The sequence below is a fragment of the Schistosoma haematobium genome, chromosome 5, assembly GCF_000699445.3.
Source record: "Schistosoma haematobium chromosome 5, whole genome shotgun sequence".
Classification (NCBI taxonomy): Eukaryota; Metazoa; Platyhelminthes; class Trematoda; order Strigeidida; family Schistosomatidae; genus Schistosoma; species Schistosoma haematobium.
The window spans coordinates 8,699,637-8,713,996 of NC_067200.1; the positions used below are offsets into that span (position 1 = coordinate 8,699,637).

General features: G+C 33.7%; 1 protein-coding gene across 1 annotated transcript in view; it reads left to right on the plus strand.

Annotated features, from left to right (window-relative positions):
- The window catches only part of MS3_00000684 (uncharacterized protein), an 89,047-nt gene that overhangs the window by 29,149 nt on the left and 45,538 nt on the right, over positions 1-14,360 (plus strand). The window contains exons 3-7 of the mRNA XM_051208359.1: positions 3,434-3,533; positions 4,240-4,284; positions 7,442-7,597; positions 12,066-12,548; positions 13,825-13,941. Of these exons, the coding sequence (XP_051064840.1) occupies positions 3,434-3,533; positions 4,240-4,284; positions 7,442-7,597; positions 12,066-12,548; positions 13,825-13,941 (901 nt within the window). The remainder of the gene's footprint in view (positions 1-3,433; positions 3,534-4,239; positions 4,285-7,441; positions 7,598-12,065; positions 12,549-13,824; positions 13,942-14,360) is intronic.

Below are 14,360 nucleotides of genomic sequence, written 5' to 3' on the forward strand. Positions count from 1 at the left end.
GATAATGGTGATGATGATGATGATGATGAGGAGGAGGAGGAGGAGGAGAAGTAGAGATGCTATTTAGTTTGCCAGCATGTCTTAGCAATCGGACAATTCACAATAGGATCATGTAAATATTGCAATAAATCGTCCTATTTTCAAATTTATTCAAACTTATTAATCTTTGAATGATATTTGTATGTCATTATTGGGAGTTGTGAAGATTGTGGTATATTTAACAGTTGAATTCACTAGTTAATCTAAGCTAGAGCTAGCACTGGACGACCATTTCGTTCTAGTATGGGACTACCCAACAGAACGCATCCAAGATCTTTCATGTGCGACTCCTGAATATTAACTGATAAAAAACTAAAATCTCCACAAATTCTCATAATGATAATAATCATATGCTTACTAGTAACTAGCTTCAAGATGGATTTCCTGGAGTTCTGGTAAGAAGCCATGATCGGTGGAGTTTAATCAATATCGTATGTAAGATAGGTATCCACCTCAATCAATGGATGAAGGGTTGAGCATGACTATGGATTGGTTGAAGTTTGATGTTAAGACCATTGGATCAGGTCTCGGTGGTCTGGAGTTTAGGAGTGAGCACGTGAGACCGAAGATCTTGAGTTCCTGTGTCTTGTGTGGGATCATAGATGTACACTGGTGATTTGTCCTATACTAGCACGAAACGGCCTTCTAGTGCTTACAGGTTTTCGAAGCTGGTATAGCTTAGATCAACTCGTGGATTCAAAGGTTAACTTTGTCATTATACGCAATTATTGAATTGTTGCAACTTAGTATGACGTTAAATAGTGGAACATTTAAACAGTAATGCTACAGTAGATAACATATTTTGAGATAGTGGAGATTTGTTGTTCAGGTGGATGGTTGTGATGATGTTTTATTCTCAGAGTTCGATGGTTTGGTCGTAAAACTTTCATCAACATAGACTTCAAATGGAAGTCTCTACAGATGGTTCACAGGTTGTTCTTTAGACCTCGATATTGATTGGTTATTGTTGACCTTAAACCTGTCATTGTTTACTTCTTTTTTTTATTTGTATCTCCCATTGATCAAATCAATGGAACATCGACGATGAACTTCAGCTTTTACGAAATACAGTAGTTTATTGGTATTCTACCATGTTTTAATTACATTGAAGCATTATATTGGAATGTAAAATATGTAATCAGCTTATGACATTGGCATACAAACAACATATTATTTTCAGAAAAGGTTTGTGGAGATTTTTAGAAATTTCCACAGATTGAAATCATGAGTCAGTTGGAGCTAGACCACCATTGAAAACCTGGAAGCACTGGATGGCCGTTTCGTTCTAGTATGGGACTCCTCAGCAGTGCGCATCCAGGTTTTCAATGGTGGTCTAGCTCCAACTGACTCATGATTTCAATCTGTGAAAATTTCTAAAAATCTCCACAAACCCCTTCTGATAATAATCATCTGCTCACTAGTGACTGACTTCAAGAGATACTCCTGGAGTTCTAGTGGGAAGCCGTTACCAGTGGAGTACAACCGGGTCTGTTGTGAGATATCAGCTCACTGAAGACAATGGTATATGGTGGCGCAACTTCGTGGATTGGTTGAAGTTAGACATTAACACCGTTGGATGCAGGCTCAGTGGTCTAATGGTTAACCGCTCGCGCGCGAAGCCAGTAGGTCCTGGGGTCGAGCCCCGCGTGATGCGGGATCGTGGATGCGCAATGCTGAGGAGTCCCACACTAGGACGAAACGGCCGTCCAGTGCTTCCAGGTTTCCAATGGTGGTCTAGCTCCAAATGACTCATGATTTCAATCTGTGAAAACATATTATTTATCAGTTTTCACTATGACCATGTTTTATGTAGTTAAATACAATCAGGTACTCTTCACTACCATTTAAAGTTAATCATTGTAACTGTGGCCGACAGTTATGCTTTGGTTTAATTCAGTCGTTGATTTACACACACACATACTTGTTAAAAAAGCCTTGAAAAAACCACCAGTTATATTGGGTAGACTGTTAACAACTGAAGAAGTAGAAAACATTCACCTCATATCGAAGAATGTTTTCCTTGTGTACTAACCATACAAATTCAGTATAATTTAACTTTTATTACTAATCTCAAATTATTATTAAAAAAAATAAGGAAACCTATTTGAAACTACATTTACTAGTGACTAGATAAGTCCGAAATCGTTTGAATATTAAACAAACTGGTATCATTAAAATCTAACTTTATATATCGACGAAACTTTTCGGTGAGACTATAATTTATAGATCATCGTTGACCGACAATATATAGCTTATACTACATACAACACATATGTAGGGTAGTAAGCGTAATAACCCAGCTTGAAGCGTTAGGGCTTAAATATTGCTTAAAACCGATTGTCTGATGTCGAAATACTATTAATAGACCACCAAGATCATTTTTATCGCATCTGCGAAATTTTCATTTTTTCGACTTTTCAGACTTTGAGTTAGGGGTAGTATATAGAGCTGAAGGTCTCATATGAGACTGGAGGTTCGCCATTGGTATTGTGGATGGTTCTGCATTGCTTTGGCAAGTTTTACCGACTGTTCATGCACAAAATTGGTTTGCTGGTCAACCGATTTCATTCATACTAGTGGTTGCTTTTCAGTGTTCTCAAGGACCATTATCATTGGGACATTGTAAGGCATGTCGCCATTGCTAATGAGTTTGATGGTCGTGTAAGCGGAATAGGTCAACTTTGGCCTGTTCGTGCTGTGCGTAGTTGATTCACGTGATCATTGATCGGAATAACTATAAATATGACGTGGATGTGTATATGAATGATGCTAATTGTCCACGAGGGTGCTTAGTACCTGTGTGGTTGCGCCACAGGATTGAGCTGTACTATTCAGATTGTAGCGTTAAAGCTTATACAGTGTTTGGTTCTCCTGTGAAGCGGGATTGAGCTGTAATGTTCGGGTTAAAAAATTTAGGCCTGAGCAGTGCCTGGCTCTCCTGTTAAACGGGATTGAGTTGTACTGTTTGGGTTGTCACATGAAAGTTCGGATGTCGTCTGGTTCTCCTGAAAACCAATGTAAAATTACTCTGACCCACAAGGGTATATTATATAACTTTAACTATGTTGAGTGATACTAAAGTGACTTTGAGAGTATCCACTTAATAACTAGGAGCGAATAAAGGTTATAAACCAGTGTGAGGAGTTGGAATTATGATTTACAGTTGATGGTTAAAATGAAAAATTAGATGAGTGAATTTCGCGCCAAAATCCGAGACCTCTTATTTTATACTTGATTGGTTGATCCATAAATTATGATCTCGCCACATTTTCCATATTAGATTCTTATCTAAATAATAATATCATCAATGTATTTTGTTTTACATCGTTTTTAATGTTACAACTCTTTGCTAATCTCATGATAAATGTCTCTTTTTTATTGTTGTAATAAACAGTGAAACATTATCATTTGCAAGTGAACGTGTATTTACCAGTTTGGCCAACATACTGGGCAATCATACCAGGCTACAACAATTCGTTATACAAAGTCTTAAAGTAATTAATCTGTCTTTTTCTTTAAAACGAGTATAGGTATTTTCTTTAAAATCGATATTATACAGTGTTGATGCACTAATAAGGAGATTTTTGAATGAAAAAAACAAAGTATAGAACTATAATTACAAACTTCTTTTTTTTAAAATGAGATCATGAACCGACTGATGTTAAACCAACATTGAATACTGGACAGTCGTTACGTCTTAGTACGAGACTCCTTAGCAGTGCGTATCCTTGATCTTATAAGCTAAACTCGAAGCCAGGACTTATCGATCTCGTGCGCGAACGCTTAACCTCTAGACCATTGAGATGGCATCCAACGGTGTTATTGTATAACCCCAATCAATCCACGAAATTGCGCGACCATCTTTCGTTGTACTGAGGTAGATACCTGTCTTTCCCTGATATAGATTAGCTCCGCTTCAAACTAGAACTCTGAGAACTCCCTTACGAATTAGGCTAGCGGGATCATGAATGCGTACAGCTGGGGAGTCCTATACTAGGACTTCCAGGTTTTCTATGATAATCTAATATCAGTCAAACATTATTACGTTGTTCACAAATCCTTTCAGTAGGCATAATCACAAACTTGTTCGACAAGGAATACATAATTCATTTTGATTGATTTAAAACAAATCATCGAAAATTTTCATACATGTTTATTGTATTTTATTCTCTCTTTTTATGAAAACAAAAAAACAAACAGACATTTAGATTCACTGATATGGATAGAAAACTTGGAATTTATCAAGTAAGTGATATACGCTTAGATGTTAATATATGTGAGTGTAATTTAAGTATATATATATATATATATATATATATATATATATATATATATATATTTCTCATAGAATGTTATCTAACTATTCTAGCTATCTACTTCATTCACTACACTATGCAGTTTTCAATGATACAAAGAATGAAATTAATTTTCATATTTACTACTTATTTTGATGAAGTAATTATACAAATTATTTTAGGAAAGGTACTCACATGCATATAATGATAATCAGAATAGGGAAACAGAGCAATATTTTTTACAGTTTTTGTGTGTGAAATTAGATGACTTTCATTCATTATCATCATCATGTGATATATATACATTGAGAAAAACTTGTGTATATTGCTCAATATGTTTATGGTGAGCTTGCAAATATACGTTTTTTTATGGTGGTCGTTGAAGATAGGCAACGAGCAACTCAGGATTTGGATTTCAGTCTGTTTGGAACTCGTCAACATAGTGTACTTGTGATCTTGAAGAAACTACTACTTCTTGGCGGATTTGATCCTATTAGAGCCTTTTTTCACAATCAGAGACGCTATCACTGAGATGTTGTTTTACAATTGATTGATCAAGTGTATTGAGTCTTTCTTAGAGAAAATTGAATTTTATCAATAAAGTTGCAATGTGGCTACAGGACTAGGTAACATCTCATCGCGTGCACTATGTGGTATAGTAGGTTAGTCACGGGTCAGATAGTCTCTAATCATGAAGAACGCTGTTATGGTATCGTATCCAGCAAGGAGCATCATTCCCCCATAGATTAGAAGTACATTTTGGCCAAGTAGTGGCAAATAGGATGAACAAAACACAAATAACTACGAAAGACGAAAAAATTTAAAACTATGGTGCTTATCTCTAAACTACAGATAAATATTCGAAATCGGAGCATTTTCAATAAAGTTTAAATAGTCCATATCATTTGTCACTATTTATGATTGTTATGCTTAAAATTGATGTATTTAAGCACAAAAACATATTTCACAGAAAGGATTTTGAATGATTAAGCAGTGTAGAAATGTTCCGAGTTTTTTATATTTATTCCTTGAATATAAATGGTCTAATCCAATTCATAATCAAAATTAGATAAGTGGTAACAATAAAATACGGGACGACCATTTTGCTTTATTCGGAACTTATAAGCTAGATGTATGATGATCCTAATGTTGACATTTATACGGAGATTCAGATATGTGCCAAAAGCTAGTAACTGTACAGAATTAACAACATTATGTGTAGCTAAAGGATACTGGGTTCAAGTTTCAGTGATAACATCAACATTTGGATCTATGTTCATGAAACTGACCGATTTGAAATCTGATGACATGAGCCTAGTGGATTCAGATGGTAGTATCTAGCACAATTTCATAAAAACTAAATGGGCAGCTGCTCAGGATAAATGTAAGGTACCTGAAACTGATAGATAGCTATTGATCACTCAATCATCAGAAAATTGGAACACGTACAGACTAACTATATTTTATTTTTCATAATAAAATTAATAGTTTCCACTTTGGAGGTGAAGTTGAAGACCTCTTTTACACTATTTCTAACAACTGATTTGTGCAAAGGCTCTAAGGTTCGCACTAGCCACTTTGCAATTTTGTGGCAAGGAGAATTGTACATATCTAGAAATGGACGTAGAGGAAGACCCGGTTTATGAAGTTTAGGCAAACCATACAGTCGTGGTGTAAATGATCCAGTCGACTTAATTTAATCATGAATCTTAGTCGTAATTGTTCCTTTTTTCTTTAGATGCTTAAGGAAATTAGCCAATTTTATTAGCATAAAATAGTATTCAACTTTGATGTCTATATGAAGACTTTTCACATAACTGACAAACTTTATTTCTCAAAACTACTGAGAACTGTCAACTGTTATGCGAGAATTTTAAATGTCCAACTAGCCGTTAATTTGTTTTAAGTCAGAGTTTTGAAATTTTAACATAAATCCCACAAACTATGCAGATTAGTTAACTGTACAATATAGAACAATGTGACACCGTAAATATTGATTATTTTTATCTCTTTGTGAGAAGAAGATACATGATGGTTTGTTTCGAGTTATATGTAGAATGTTTACTTTGTAGTCTGATTGACATTAGGAGTGAATATCTGAGAAAACTAAACAGAAGGATCCTCTTAGTATGAATTAAAAAAGATATTGCAGATGATGTATGCTAAGTAGTAAAGTATTGATCACAATGTATGTAGATAGTGAGACCTGTCCTTGATGAACTTGAAGGTGCATATTTTTAAGGATTCGTATACTAATATGAAATAGATCTTCAGTGTTTGATGGTGTCTCATGATTATCTTGGTAGGATTAGCCAACTGATCTTAATAGTTGTTTACCAAGTTATCATTATGAAATTTGTGATATAATTGTTTTTCAAGCTGCTTTCAATTATAATGATAAATTAGTCACTGTACAATGAGTAAGATCTATCATGAAGGATATCATCAGTTCGTCGTTATTGATTTGAATGTCCTTAATTTGGTCCAGGAATTGTGTGGGGGATTTGATGGAGTAGTTAGATGAATCTACTAAATGTTTCAGTATTTGTGAAATTTCTTTTGACAAATTGTGTGTTGATGTTCTGGGGAGTGCTACAATTGGACGTAGTGGAATGTTTGGTTTGTGTATTTTTGGTCTGCCGTAGAATCGAGGGAGTGCATCCGTTATCATTAAGTGTACCATTTTTCTTCCACTTTGCTCAGCTGTTTTCCATCCTAATGAGCAGTTGATTGGAGGTCTATATCTTACACTTGTTGGTAGAACATGCTGGTGAAGACATTTATAGAAAAAATATAGTTGTTCTCGAGTGGAAGCCTGCCTTTTGGCAAAATTTTCCCATTTTCGAACAACGAGAAGCGTATTACGCGCACAAAATCATAAGATCTATCACATTACATACATACAAATACATAGTATTTCGAGAACCTCAACTTCAAGATTTTGAATATTTAGTTAAACATGTTGAAATTTAGCCTAACGATTTCTATTGAAACTATTCCAAACACTTGGTTGTGTGCTATATTTATGAATCAGTATACGTTTTTTTGTTGATTAATTATCCTTGAGATAACTTACATATCATTTTGTTTCTATCTATATTCTATAGTTAAATGAGTTATTACGATTTCTACACACTGGTCAATCATTGTTTCATAATAACGTTTCACCATGTTCAATTTTAATAACACATCGAAATCAATGGCGACTTGGATCAACTGCTTTCATAGAATCTACCCGTCTAGAAAAACATGATATATCTCAAGTAAGAATGTTTGTTTTACTGAGTTTTATTGGTTAAAAGTACAATACACTTACGTTCTTGAATGATTTATCAGTCAATGACTTACGCCTGTTACTTCCAATGGAGCATAGGCCGCCAACCAGCATTCTCCAACCCACTCTGTCCTGGGCCTTCTTTTCTAGTTCCATCCAATTCTTGTTCATTTTTCTCATGTCTATTTCCATTTCCCTGCGTAATGTGTTCTTTGGTCTTCCTCTTTTCCGTCGGCCTTGAGGATTCCATGTGAGGAGAAACGATGAATTGCTACAGAATAATTAACAATAAAATGTAGCGAAATAACAACTTTGTTCTAAACTGTTAACTCTCATATCCTAAATTATTCTTTGTACTAATGAAAAACAATTAAATTTACGTGCAAGTAACTGGGATATTATTTTGAGTTAGGGTTGATACCACATGGAGTTATCATGAACATATGATGTGAATTATAATTTTAAATGATTAAGGTTAGTTAGTAAGAATAAGCCTAGAATAACAAGTTAGGTCGTAGAGGCAAGTATCCTCTAAATCTGACTCCAATAAATGATATCCCGTTAACTGAGTATTTAACGCTGGCTAAATCTTCCAGTAGAATTATGGATTTACTCGAGATTATTCAAAATCCTGAACACCACTTCTACAGATAGCACACAAGGAAAACAAGAGTGTGTATGTGTGTGTTAAAAATCCATATATATTTGTGAGTGTTAATCAAGTATGGATAAATTATTGATTGTGTGTGTATTACAACCAATGGGAGAATAGATTAAAAATTGACATGTACTCAATCAGAATCACAGAGAAAATTACATGGTGGATCAAGTGTCTAAATTTCAGTGAACAGATAAATAATACAGTAAGGGAATGAGTTTACTACAGGTGCATCATTTGTGTGTAAATTACTGTAGAGTATTAAATTAATTATGCCTGTAACCCCTGTGAACAATAATTCACCAAACAGCGATCTCCAACATACGATGTCCTGAGCTCTCGTTTACAGATGTTGACAAGTGTGCCATTCATTCTCTTGATGTATGTCTCTAGTTCTCTGACCAATGTGTTCTTTTCACGATTTATGTCCCATACACCTCCAATGTAGTTTTCTTAACTCCTGTTCATCTGAAAGCCGCTTTCTCTACGGACACAATGAAGTGTGGATGATAATGCCTAATCAACCGATCTGGAGTATCTTGAAAAAACAGGTGTTTATACATACTTGGAACGTGTTTACAAGGGTTTAATAGTTCTCCAAGTTTCAGCCTCCTACAATAAAACTTTATCCACGTTTGTATTGAAAATTTTAACTCTGATGTTGACTGATATTTGTTTTGAGTTTAAGATGTTCCCTGATTTTAGAAATGTTGCCCTTAATTTACCAATCCGTCCTTCCACATCTGTGTCAGGTACCGCTTATTTATCGGTAATCCTGTCCAGGTACGAGCTTCTCCATGAAGTGACCTAATTTGCACTCTCTATGTTGTATCTTATGATCTCATTTTACCTTAATGAATGTTGATGCTTACTGAATCAGAGGTGTTCACTAAAATGAATGTCTTCACCATGAAAGCCTATACGGATATTTTGAATCAGTATGAGATCTTTTAGGTGTATCATTTCAATCATGATACTGTCACAGATCATATCATCATACCATCATCATAGACGTTACTATAAGCATTTAATCTTCAAATTAGTGAGCTAATATTCATTTCTTTATGTTATGTCCTTGATCTGCCTACTCACTTTTGGTGCTGAGGATAACTTGTCTAATCTAGATTAAGACCTTGATACGATAGGCTGACCGGCTTAACCTTAAGGCCAGTATGCGTTAATTCTAAGTGAGAGCGACGAAAACTATTCTATCACCTGACTAGCTGACAAGTATGCGAGTGAGAGAAGACAAGTCAACTGGAACACCACATGATTTATTCTCAATTTCGATCTGGTTCCCGATTTCCACATCAGTGTAAAAAGATATATGAATAAATAGATGACTAACCAGATCATAACGTACAATAATTAGGAAAATACAAATATGTCCAAAACTGGAGATTAGCATAGAAAATAGAGTACAAAATATACCATAGCTTTGAAACAAAAAGGGCTATGGCAGTGAATCATACATCAAACGAAAGCTTATGATCTGTAGAATAGACTAGGGACAAAAATAAATGTTATTGTTTTACAAGCTTTGAACGAAATGAAATAACGTCCCGAAAACTAGCTTCCTTAGTTTGCCAAGTTTCCTTGTTTCTCTATTCACATCAGTTTACATGTTTATTTTTTCTGATTATTTTTCCTACTTTTTTTTAATTTCATGTTTATTGAAAACTATACTCCATCATTAGTTCTATTCTAACCTTATAAGTTAATTAGTTAATTTCATTTCCATCAAATATAACCTTTAAAGTTTTTTTTTTGAAAAAAAAAATAGTTTGTTTCAAAAAGAAAGAAAAACATTTTAAAAAAATGAAAAAAAGAGAATCAAAAGTTCAAGGTCAAAAGTTTCCTTTTTTTCTTTTTCATAATCCTACTCAATCAGTTAGATTAGATTATTGACATATCAAATTTTCTTTGTTTTTTCTTTGTTCTTGTTGTTGTTGTTGTTATGCCAATTTTATATTAAACAATTAGAAAAAACGAAAATACAAAGTTTAATTTATCATTGAAATATTTTCTATGATCGGTCATATCTAAACATTCATTATTCGATGATATACTCATTGAAGAGCGAGAGGAAGAGAGAGAGAGAGAGGGAGATTGAAATGTTTGGAAATGCTTTTAATGGAAATGAATTCATTCTTTGATGAAAACTGTAACAATCATAAATGGTTTCATTTTATGTTCGATGATTGACATGAATTCATATTAGGACGAATAGAAAATAAAAGGATGTTTAATTGCTATAAAGTTAATTAGTTTACTGGATTACTAGATTGTAATATTTAGTTCCTTTCTAATAATAAGAAAATAATTGAATAATATTAAATAATGTTTAGTTCATATCAGAAGGGTTTTTTTGTCGTAGATATTATGGTGATTTCGATCGTTGAAGCTAGACAACCATGGAAAATCTGGAAGCACTGGACGGCCATTTCGTTTTAGTATGGAACTCCTCAACAGTGTACATCTATGATCGTGCCTCGCGAGATTCGAGCTCACGATTACTGACGAATCCCAAAATAGGACGAAACATCCGTTCAGTGTTTTCAGGTTCTCCATGGTGGTCTAGATTGTTGGTCAGTGTCTTTCATAGTTTATCAAGTTTGGTATTGATTATATATTTGTTGTAAAAGCGTCTAGCTTTGGAATAGGGAAAACGAATTAGGCTTATTTTTTACTTCAGTGAGATCTGACTTTAAATATTTGTGTATTGACCATTCCATATTGGCTTGAAAAAATACGTCTTTTTAGTTAATCTAATATTACTTCATCAACAATGCAATTACAAGCACTATTGTTAAGTCCAAGATTCTGTTAGGCTTCTACAAATGTTAATGAGATTAATACAAAAATTCAGTTTGAAAGCTTGATCCATCAGACAAATGATCTTATTCCTGTATCTTACAAAGAACTTGAAAAATGTAAAACAACAACTGTAATTATAAGCAGAGATACATATTGGCTAGCAGTTGGATCCAGGACGCGTGATTCGTCCTATTCGGGACTTGTCATCTGGATGTAACTGAATCCCAGATTTAATATTCACTCTGGAACTTCAACCCAGTACCGTTCGCTTCAAACTCCATCGAATCAAGCTTTTTATTATAAGTTCTTGATGATGTTGCTATTCAGTTATGGAGACTAGTCGAAAAATACACATACACATCCATAATCGTCTTCACGTAACTTAGATCATTAGAATTTAATCAGAACTAAACACCAGTTATGCACTACAACATTTGTTTACATTTAATGATAGTAGCTCAGTTGCAGAAAAAATTAGTCACTTGTGAGATATATATTGATTACTATTACCGATCTCATGTAGAACATTAACTTTGTCAAAATTATAGAGTTGATTCACTAACTAGATCATAGTCTCAACTGATAGTTTATAGCTATCTTATATCAAATATACCCCGTTACATTTATATTGACTTACCATTGAGTAGTAAGCAATGGAAAACTTATCTAATGCTTATTACTGATCAAAGTGTAGTTCAGACACTATTCTAATTGGCTTCATATCACTTGCGTTGTGATATAAAGCCAATGGAGATAGTTTTAATTGAAAATCATAAGTTGCCTTTGTAAAAATCAATCAGTGTTTAGATTATAATATAAAGCTGTTACAACGTTGATCAAAAGTGAATTTAATCAGTGATAATATGATGCTTTGATAATATAGAAACTTAATTTTCTTTGCTATCAGACAACTTCGTTCGACTATACGATGTTGTTTTTATATTTTCGTTCTTCTTTCTTCGTTTTTTCCTATTTAACAAAGTATGAATTAGGTCCGTCACCATGGACAAGAAAATGGCCAAAAATGGCTAGACCAGATTATCATTATTCAGCACCAGAATGTTTGAATCTAACAAACAATAATAATAATGTATCAAGTTCATTTGCTGGATTTCTTACTAAAACATCTACAGATTTATATCATGTAACTAATAGAAATAGTCCAGATCATACAATAGAAACAACAACAGTAACATCAACAATGAAATCTCGATCTAATTTATCTCATGATATACCTGGACCATGGTCAGATATGTTTTCATTAGGTTTAATTATTTGTGCATTATATACAAATAATAGTCCAGCTGAAGGATCAGTTCAATGGTTACAAAATATAAAAAAACGTGGATTTGATAATGATTCATATACAAATACAGAGATATCATTTGTAAATTGTAAAGAAAATACTATACAAGAAACTAGTACAGAATATCTTCATGCAATTCAATTAAGTCAAAGTACAAATGTAAGACTTTATGGTAAACTAATTGATTTTAATAATAATTTCTTTTAATAGTTGAATTAATGAGTCATTTGAAGTTAGACAACCATAAAATACCTGGAAGCACTATATGACCGTTTCGTCCTATTGTATGACTCCTTAACAGTCAGCATCCACGATCCCGCCTTGCGAGATTCAAACCCAAGACAGATAAGTCTTGAGAGACTGAACGCTATATTCGTCTCCTAAGCTATTCTGTAACTCCCAAGCTAGAACTATACAGTGACCTGAACACGAGAGAGAAGACGCAAACCATGCGAGAATTAGTTTACTCCAAGGTTCATTTTAATACAGAAAATACAGGGTTTTTATAATATTTTAAATGTCTTTGGGTTGCTAGAAGATTCTGGAATGCTACTAAACATAGTGGCAGTGTAGCAGCCAGTCAATCAGAGCCTCTGCATGTGACGTTTCGCCTCCTTGATATTTTTGGCTAAGACTTCAATTGAATGCTGATTGGATGAAACGCTTCTTAGTATTTTCTGATGCTTGCTTGTCTTTTGCAAGCAATTTTCTGGATCACCCCAACAAAGACCTATCAGTCTTGCGCGCGAGCGCTTAACCACTAGACCACTGAACTGGTCGGCATCCAACGGTGTCAATATCTAACTTTGAAATATTCACAAGCTATATAAAACCAGAATATACATTTAATAAATTTCGTTATGAATTCAATGACACATTGTTCATTATGCTCAAGTGTGTACTCATTAAGTATTAGGAGTCAAGAGCATTTCCAAGTCATATATAAGGTTTCTGAAGTTTAACAATAAAGTATAATGTCTTCTGCTTTTTGTTGTTGTTTGACAGCTTACATTGTATCATCAGGGAATTATTGTTATTTTATTGCCATGGTAACAATTGTCCAGAAATATCTACGTACTTTCCTATTACATGTGATATTAAAATTACATAAGGAAAATTAATTATTCATTATCACATGTTATATTATACACATGATTATATTAGAAATTACGCGCTTATCAATCATAATAATCTCACTTTATCCAGTTGATAAATAAATATTCTATAATTGAATTCATAAGTTAAATTGAAACTTGAACATCATGGAAAACCTGGAAGCATTGGATGACTGTTTTATCGTATTATGGGACTCTTCAATAGTGAACATTCTATCATAAGACAATTATTTCTATTGTCATTTAATATATATTTATATAGAATAATTTAACATATTTGCTTATTCTTTATATAAGCGTGATTTTATTTATTTTAATAGATACCTGAAGCATTTCGATTGTCAGTATGTCGTATGCCTTTAGAATTAGTTGAACCTGTGGAAAAATTACTATCAAGGAATTCACAAAAGAGACCTAGTTCTCAATTATTTGCTTTAGTATGTTTCTTTTTTAAAATGGACATTTTCTACTATTATGTAATTCACTTGATGTTGTTTTACTTGTATATTCCAAATGTTATTTACGACTGCAATTGATCAGTCTCATGTTGGCATATGTGCATCCTGTGCGGATTGCCTTCATGTAGCTTTAAATCACAAGCTTTTTAAACAAAGATGGATAGTGGCTAGCATCGGAATCCAGGAGGCGCCTTTTGTCAACATCAACTCTGATATACAGGTACATCCAGCAGACGAGTAACAAATAGGTCGAAACGCACGTCCTGGATTCCATTGCTAGCCACTATCCACCTTTGCTTATTATATAATTCCTCTTTGTCCTAAATAAAGAACTTCAACCTGATGATTTAAGTGTATGGTCTTCACATTAACGTTGGAGTGTTTTAGAATTCATCACA